We start from the raw sequence: 9,309 nt of genomic DNA, 5'->3' as shown, positions 1-9,309 counted from the left end.
CCCTGCATATGGGTTCAGTTACCTTCTGCTTTCGCAGGTTGCTTTCAAGTTGAAGTTTCCCCCACTGACAGCCACATAACATTTTATGTTCTTCCTTGCTCAGTAAATGGAGGCATTGCTGCATGATTCTGAACCTTAACAAGCCACCAGAGTATTGTTGGTGGTAGGTTATTTTGTTGAGCTCTTAACCTCTCGATCTCGTAGCATCATCTCATAGAATATATTTATACTGCTGGAAACATTTGCCTGCCAGGCATTTTAAGTATAGCGAAGAACCTTTCGAATGTTCTTCTGAATAAATGGTGAGATATGACAAGTACAGGAACTTGTCAGTGTTGTTGGGGGTAGGATAGTAACTGATGTTACATCAGTTCTGACATTTTCAGGATGCGATTTAACATAGAATATCTTTAAACCACGCAGCAGGAATGTCAGATTTGATGTACCTTCACAGTAAGACAGAAGGAAGGTGTGTGCTTTGCTCAGCAAAATTGGCACGTTGTTGTATTTGTAGCATGAAAATATAATAAAATGTTGTTGTTTTATTTAAAAAAAGATAGAAGTGATCTACAATGTTAGAACAATTACCAACGCAGATGGCAAAAATGGTGTTGACTCCTGGCATGAAAGGAAAAGACTATATAGGTTTGTGGTTAGGTCATGATTCTAAAGCAGAATACATGTGTGGCTTGGAGAAAAGTCCATGAAGTTCAGTACATGGCTTCCCTTCTTGCAAGGATCTCAGGTGGCAGGCTGGGAAACTTATTTGCTTGAGATCCTCAGCCAGTCGAAGTAGACAATATTGTTCTAGGTCCGACTCAGGCTGCATTCAAACAGGACTTTATTCTGCTTATACAGTAATGTCCACATTTTATATGATATGTCACATGATTGGAATGCCACTTCTGGAAAACTGTTGGAAGCTTGGCTTTCATTTCCATGTTCATTTGCTTCCGGAACAAATCTGTTTACAGGCATTTTTAGCATCGTGATTTCATAGGATGAAATTTGTAGCTGAAATTCTGTCATACAGTTCTTTCTCGTCATTTGTAATTTAGCACAGCATGATGGTATGTTGATTTAAAAAAAAACAAAAACAGTTCCAGAATGCAACAGGTAATGCAGTGTAAACAGAACAGTAGAATGTGAGATAGAAGTTCTAGCATTGTAATCAGGAAGACTTAAGGCAATCTCTCCCTTGCAGTACATTCATAACCTCTGAACCATCAAGAGATTAGTTGGGTGCATAAACAAGCCATCAGACAGAATGTTCCTATCACCTGTTACAACTCAAACACCAATGCTTTTCTTTGTAGTTCATTCGCATGCTGAGCTGTGAGTGATGAAAAATCAAGTTATGTACATGGGAACTCAGTTGACTTACTTGTTTCAGTAGTGAATGGTAGGCCCCAACCCTGAGATTACAGAAAATATAGTCAAATTCCTTGCTGTAAACATCAAGACTAGACCACAATTATTAAAGGGAAGATGAATTCTGAGCCAAAAAAATTGTGTGTGTGTGTGTGTGTGTGTGTATACCTACTGTTTCTGATTATTCTTGGCTTTATTTTAAAAGGCACAATTTATGTGCATGTATATTTTGTTTTTTCTCAGCTGCATTTGTTTAAATAACTCTGTACTGTATTTTATGTTTATGGTCTGTAGGCAAAATAAACTGAAACTACTTCATATAAAAGTTATGTAAATGAATGTGCATGCCAGCCCTAAAATGAATCTAAATAAACAGGTAAGGCCTGACTACTGTAGGGGAGTAACTGAGCAGAAATCCCAAGGCATGACCTTGAAACAGCATCTAGGCTGAAGTAAAATACTGTAGCCAGATGTAGGCCACAGAGTTCCATCATGTGAGAAAGCCGAGACATGCATGTAACAATATGTAAAATGTAATAACATGTATCTAGTTAGTTTTCTTACCTACCCTTTTACCTTTGGGTCCCTGTGTAGGTAATGGGATATAAATTTGCACACTCTAAAATAAAGTGGGTGCCCGAATGAGAGACCTTGTGGGAACCAATTATATGCCACCTTGCTAGAAGAAAGGTGGGATAAAAATGTAGAAAATAATTAATACAAAAATAACTGTTTTAAAGCCATAACAGAGGTTACTGCAGTGGCTTGAGATTTCCCACAGGAAATAGGTACCACGGCAAATTGGTCGTGGTGACAGAGAGTAACAGAAGTGGCCGGTTGCTGCTGTTCAGTGCTTAGTGAAAGCAGTCAGGTCGCTTTTCATTTCACTGGGGATTTCATTTCACTGAGGTTCAGGGCCTGCGATTAGGCAGAGCAACGTGGTTGCCTCAGGTGTGAGGCAGCGTGGGTACCTGGGAAGTCCCCTGGTAAGAGAGACTGATCGCTCAAACACTTTGGAAAGTGTAGCTCTGTGAGGGAAATAGGGGTCTCCTAACAACGCTCAGGGATGCGGGTGGTGCTGTGGGTTAAACCACAGAGCCTAGGACTTGCTGAGCAGAAGGTTGACGGTTCGAATCCCTACGACGGGGTGAGCTCCCGTTGTTTGGTCCCTGCTCCTGCCAACCTGGGGGGGTTGTTTTCTTTATTTACCCCCCAAAAAACTAGGTGCGCCCTATGGGCCAGTGCGACCTATGGGGCGAAAAATACGGTATATACACACCTAGCAGTTCGAAAGCAAGTCAAAGTGCAAGTAGATAAATAGGTACCGCTCCAGCGGGAAGGTAAACGGCATTTCCGTGCACTGCTCTGGTTCGCCAGAAGTGGCTTAGTCATGCTGGCCACATGACCCGGAAGCTGTACGCCGACTCCTTCGGCCAATAAAGTGAGATGAGCGCTGCAACCCCAGAGTCGGTCACGACTGGACCTAATGGTCAGGGGTCCCTTTACCTTTAACAACGCTCAGCATTCCTAGCAAACTACAGTTCCCAGGATGCTTGGGGGGGGGGAGTCATGACTTTTAATATGGTATAACAGTGCTTTAAATGTAAGTTACAGATGTGGCCGAGATGTGGCAGGACAGAGCTTTGAGAGCCACACGGCCTGTTATGTGTCCTCTAAGGAAGCGTCAGAACAGCGAAGGAAGCTGTTGAAGTCATAGTCAACATCTATTATTTTGCGTGCTGAATGGGGAAAGGGGTGCCATTTTGTCCTTCCACTCAACGGGCGCCATTTGTATCATGCCTTTCCTCCAAGGAATTGAGAGCAGTGTGCACAGTCCCCACACACCTAAGCCCCATATTTTAACCCTCACATCAAGCCTGTGAGGTAAGCTAGGCTTAGACAGGGGCTGGCTAAAGGTCACCCAGGAAGCTTCATTGCTGAGGGGGAGTTTGAACTTGGGTATCCCCAGTCCTAATTCTAGTACTCCAGTCAGTACCTCAGGGTCTCTCCATGCAAGCCCAGCAGAGCTAAAAACCCACACATTGTGCAAATATCTTAAAAAGCTGTCACCAAGTGTTCTAAAATAGTGGTCGCTGTGAAGAACGATCTGATATTGTTTCAGATTTGGTCATGAAAAGCTACACATTTTTGCAGTCCTTGCTTGTTCCAATATCCACTGGTACTGGAAAGAAAAGCATTGACTTTGGAACAACCTTCTGTGGATTGCGAATTTAACACTTTGCCTACGTAGCCACCAGGGTTGCCAGTTTGAAGGGGGAAACAAGGTTAAATTACTGGTAGTTGCCCAAACTTTACTGGCACCCGTATATAAGTACTTAGGTTATAACATACCCTAAATACTGAAACATATTAAAAAATCTTAAACGTGCCTCAGTGTACACTTACTTTCCAAGACCCGACTTTCTACCTACATTTGGCATAGCTGCTTTTTCATGAAGTGATTTTACTGCCTCCACACAGGGCACAGGCAATGACTGCCACTTGTGAAAATGAGCAATGCTGCCAGTGGTTTTTATTGATCATGGCTTTTGTTGCCCTGGAAATTCCCTTCCAATGGGATTTCACTGGGTAGAAATGGAAATCTTGTCCTCAGAATTTATGCATCTCAGGTGTGATGTTGGGGTGGAGCAGAGGGATCAAGGTGTTTTATTTGCTAAAGTGGACAGTGAGGAATGGGATTTTGTCATCTGTGGTGGTCTTAAAACAAACATCTAGTCCTTTTACCTATCAATAGACGCTAAAAAAGGACTGGGAAGGGAATCTGTGGCTGCCCCTAATGTTATTGGACTACAACTCCCATCATCTCTCTATAAAGAGGCTGGATTTAATACGTAAGATAAAATGGTGACCCCCTGACCTTTGGTTTTTAAAATTATTTTCCTGTTGATTCAAGTAGAACTTTAGTACATTCAACCTGGGGCTTTACAAACCATGAATAACTATCTTCAATAATTGTGAAATTGCTTGTATTTACGATAGCAATAAGTGTCTTGATTAAATTTGTTGTGCAATAGACTGTAGAGATGTGCATTAGCTGGTCCTACTCTGTCCTGCCACATCTTTTTATAATGCTAAATATATATATAAAGCTGTTGCAATTTGCCAGCATGGAAATGCTTGGCGAATATTGCAGGTATATTATATAAATATCACCATTAAGTCTTGTCAATTATGTGGGAACCCTTTCTTTAAAAAAAATACTGCGCATCACAAGCTTACAAAAGTTAAAGGCCCTCCAGGCATGTGGCCCACCAAGGTTGAGACACGCCGCATTGCCTGGCTCAGGCACAGATGCAATTGTGTTAAAGTGTGGCACACATTTATTAAAGAAACATTAAAGGAATGGCAAATGGAATCAGCTTGTCATGAAAGGACGTGGGCTATTTCACTCATGGGTTTCCTAATGGTTTCAGTTTGAGTGTTGCCCTTATGTGCTCAGATGTTCTCATTTCACGATCCATCATTAGGAAAGCCCGTGGCACGGGGTCAATTTAGAGTTTTCCTACCAAGTACTTTCCAGTACTGTATATCTGAAGGGCTGTTCCCCTCTAATACCTAGGTTGTTTTATTACCAGCTAAATGTTCTCTGTGTTACCTGTGAATGAGAGCATTGTGACATTTTAGCAGCTGATTTGATTGAACACAGATGTGAACTATGCTCCATGTGGAGAGGTTCCAAAAGGAAAAGATCTTGACTTGTGCTTCTGATTTTAAAGGAGCGCATGCGATCGGACGATAGCTGGATGACACAGGCCCACAATCACAATAGCTGAAAGGCAGGTGGAGGGCAGTCATAGCTCAGTGGAAAAGCCCATTTCCTGCATGGAAAAGGTCTCTGGTTCAAACCTTGGCACTTCCAGGCAGGGCTGGGAAAGACTGGAGAGCCACTGCCAACCAGTGTAGAATAGGGGTTCCATAGGGCCCACCTGAGATGCCTTGAAAATTACTAGCGCCACCTGTCAGAAAATGGTGTCGCATGGACAGAACCAGTCACAAAATGGTGGCAGTTTGGCATAGTTTTCTACTGATATCTAATTCATCTTCAGAAATTGCTAACTTCTTTGACACAGTGTCTTCCTTGTAGCAAGGAGTTCCACAGCCCATTCATTTTCCAGTTTGGCATCAACTTAAAACACATTTATCTGCTCCGGCATTTGTGAGATGTTGATTTAGTCTGCCGGGGTGTATGTGTCATTCTGCAGTGTTAGTTATGTTATTTTACCTGTTCTTGTTTATTCTGTTTCACGAGTGCTATTCTTTGTTCTGGTTATCGCAATCTGCCCTGGGATCTGTAATGGGGCAACACTGAGACTAAAGAAGAGGAAGTTGACAGGTGGGGGTGACTAAGGGCAGTCTGAGTTTGGTAGGGTAGCACCCCACATGCCCTGGTGGACAAGCAAGGCAGCAATAACACCTGAGTGGTTTTAGAAAGAACTTTTCATCAGCACCATTAACTGCTGTTTCCCACCTGCCTTTCTGGTACTTATTGGCATGTTTACTTTGCGATGGATTCTTATTGGGCCCTAAGTGATCAAGCTAGGGAAGGAAATTTACCTGTCCCCCCTAACAGCCAACTGCGAGTAAAGTTTTTCACCTTTGTTGTGGCAAATAAGTAGAATGCTCTGCTGATAGAGATTCAGCAGACACCTTACGTTCTAACCTTTTAGAGCCTGCTGGACAATTTTCTGTGCCGCCAAACACAGGCAATTAAGAAAACATCTTTCCTTAATAGTTAGTTGAAAGTCTATGATTTTGTTTTATTTTTCATGGTTTTTATTTTTATAAAGATGTTGCTGTAAATGGCTTTGTTTTTTATGATAAAGTGGCAGACACAGATAAATATATAAAATGAGTGCATTATGTATCACTTAAGTGCATCAGTAAGCCATTGAATGGGACTGAGCTCCTGTTGCTCGGTCTCTGCTCCTGCCAACCTAGCAGTTCAAAAGCACATCAAAGTGCAAGTAGATAAATAGGTACCACTCCAGCAGGAAGGTAAACGGCGTTTCCGTGCGCTGCTCTGGTTCGCCAGAAGCGGCTTAGTCATGCTGGCCACATGACCCGGAAGCTGTACGCAGGCTCCCTCGGCCAGTAAAGCGAGATGAGCGCCACAACCCCAGAGTCGTCCGCGACTGGACCTAACGGTCAGGAGTCCCTTTACCTTTTTAAGCCATTGAATGTCAGCAAAACTCTCAGTTGAAAATTCTCTTATTTCTGTCAAAGCAGTCTCTGATACTGAGCAGACATGGAAAAATACTTCAGAATATCATAGTCTAGGAAGAGGATTCATGCTGATACTAACAGGCCATAATTGAGGCTCCCCCCCCCCCCAAGTAATCAGCCCTTCATAAATATATCTAGTTCTGTGTTAAGTGATCTCTTTGATCCTCCAGTGGTTGCAAGGTGAGTGTTACAGAATTTTACACCTCTTACAGTTTGAAAACTTCCTTCCTCTTCCACTTCAGGAAGGGCTTTTGCCTAGAGTTTCTCTGGTGGGGGCAAACAAACAACTCACTTCTGTTGCTTTGCCTTCAATTCATCCAGCCCTGGTCTCTGAGCATGCGTTAATTTTAAGTGCTGAGTCTAGAGAGATTTTTTTTTTTTTTTTGGCTTGGAAATGCAAAGCTGTTGACACATAGCTGCTTCTATGATTTATCCCCTTGGCATGAATGCTCCCAAGCTGAGCCCAGGGCAGGGCTGGGTGGAGAATACCCAAATGAAGCGGTGTCCCAGACTGGCACCCTTAAGGCAAGCTCCACATCATTGAGAGATCATTAGCTCTTGACCTTTCCTGTGCTTTTAATTCCCCCCCCTCCCCTTGTGCAAAATGTTTTTTAAAGGCCAAATGTGATGGCAAATTAGTTCTGGAAGCAGATTCTCCTCCTAGAGTGGGGTGGTTTTCTTTCTTTCTTTTTTTGGCATGAGATTTATTTCTCTCTGCATGTGCTTTTGTGACTGACTGCACTTGGCAAGCTGCAGTTTGTTCAGCTGTCCATTCCCCTGCCTAATCTAGGGTCTTAAAATAAAAACAAACAAGCGGATATTCGGAGAAAGGACGCAGCATGGAGACACTGAGAGGCATTTGTTCCTGTGCTTTGGCTAAAACAGCACTCCACTGGTCCCATGTACCGAGTCTTTGCTTTACGGCTAAAGATGCTGGCAGAATGAGAAACTGTGTCAAGGAGTTGGTTCATCAAGTTCTTCTTAAATAGAAAGTTGCTTGGGGTTTTTTTTTCGGGGGGGTTGGTGGTGGCAGTAGAGGACAACAACAGAGAAGGTAAGCTAATTTCTGTTCAATGCAGGGCCATTTTGCCAGGGATATGTCGTATGTGTGGCATGGGTATAACCTTAGTTCATCAATTCAGCTGTAAAAGAATAACATTGCCACTTGAAACCAGCTTTCCAAATATATTGGAATGTGGTGCACTTCTGGATTTCAACCAGTTAGGAGTTCCAGAAGCATGGGGCTACCACAGAAAAGGCCATTTCTCTTGTGCCTGACACTCTGCCTGCAAAATGGTAGTTTAGTTGTTGTTTATAACATACCCCTTCCTAAAATAAGACATTCCTCAGAAAGATGCAGTAGTGATATAAGAAGGAATTATTTTTGTTATTTTAATTGGTCCTTAAGAAATGCAGAGTAACAGGATGTTTTCATAAGGCAAGTACCTAAAAAGGTGAGGTTTCAGAATCTTAGCATAGTCTTGCAGGAATCCTGACCTAGGGTGGGTAAATACTTCTGACCTGGTACAAAGCAGCTTCATATGTTGACCACCGTGGGAACTGGATCCTGGACAAGGTGGGACTTTGGCCTGATCCAGCAGTGTCATCTTATGTTCCGAAATCCTTAAGCTCCTAAAATCTTCCCTACCAATTGACAGGTTATACAGAAGATCAAGTAAAGGCAGGGCGAGGACCTGCCCTCTGAGGATAATTTGGCCATTTGTATTGGGCTTAATGGAATTCTATTACCTATCTTGTTTCTTCTTCTATTCTCTTAGGCACCTCAGGGATTTACCAGGGGCCCAACAGCCTGACGAGTTCTGCAGGGTTCAGCACAGTGCACCAGGTACAACTTTAACCATTTTTTTAAAAATGTCCTGAAAAGGAGGTTCATCATATTTCAGCCGCATGGACATGAGTAACTTCCTTGATACCTGTCTCTGATTATCATACATAACGTCTCATTCTTAAGGGACAAAAAGCATACGTCTCTATGGACGCTCACAGATCTCAACAGCTTGGCAAGGGACTTGGAAACCAAATGCTTTCGAAATCAACCAAACACTCCTTCCTCCCCCTCCTCCCCCCCTTCTTCCTCCAACCAGTCCCGGCCCAATCTCAGCACTTTGGGTGTGGCGCTGAAAACATGTCACAATGGGGACACCACAGTATCACATGAACATCTTTTTTTTGAAAACTAGCAGTTTCCATCATCTTGCAGAGAGTGCCGGCTTCTTTCTTGGCTTTCGGTAACAGATGTGAATCAACATTCTAAAGCATCACTCAGAGACACTTGCGAATATGAAGCCATCGGAGCCTGTTTGCGCTCTTCCTAATTTGGACGTACACCTGTTGATGAACTTCATGCTTTGCATAAGTTAGCACCTTTAAATATAAAGCATGTGTATAAATATATGATGTGGATAACATTACATGCAGAAACACTATATGAGAATGCTTGCTCATAAAGAATGGTGTAGACCAAGTATGAAGTCACTATGCTTCTTTTGTTTGTGCAAAGGCTGAAATATAAGCATTCGAAGATAAACTGAAATCACTGAGGCTATGGGGCATACAAGTATCTTAAAATATTACATCCTAAATTCAGTTTCCCATAAGCTTTGAAAGAACTTTCTGTTTCGGGGCTGTTGGGACAACAGGCCCCACTCCAGTGATAAAGGTACATACTTTTAG

General features: G+C 42.7%; 1 protein-coding gene across 4 annotated transcripts in view; it reads left to right on the top strand.

Annotated features, from left to right (window-relative positions):
* The window catches only part of EYA2 (EYA transcriptional coactivator and phosphatase 2), a 133,512-nt gene that overhangs the window by 73,343 nt on the left and 50,860 nt on the right, over nt 1-9,309 (top strand). For all 4 annotated transcript variants that reach the window (XM_081011283.1, XM_081011282.1, XM_081011281.1 and 1 more), the window contains exon 6: nt 8,394-8,461. In XM_081011283.1, coding sequence (XP_080867409.1) covers nt 8,394-8,461 — 68 coding nt within the window. The remainder of the gene's footprint in view (nt 1-8,393; nt 8,462-9,309) is intronic.

Source organism: Podarcis pityusensis (genome assembly GCF_964106645.2).
Source record: "Podarcis pityusensis genome assembly, chromosome: 6".
In the NCBI taxonomy this organism is placed as follows: domain Eukaryota; kingdom Metazoa; phylum Chordata; class Lepidosauria; order Squamata; family Lacertidae; genus Podarcis; species Podarcis pityusensis.
Note: the sequence above shows the minus strand (reverse complement) of the source record. Positions and strands in the feature narration are given on the sequence as shown.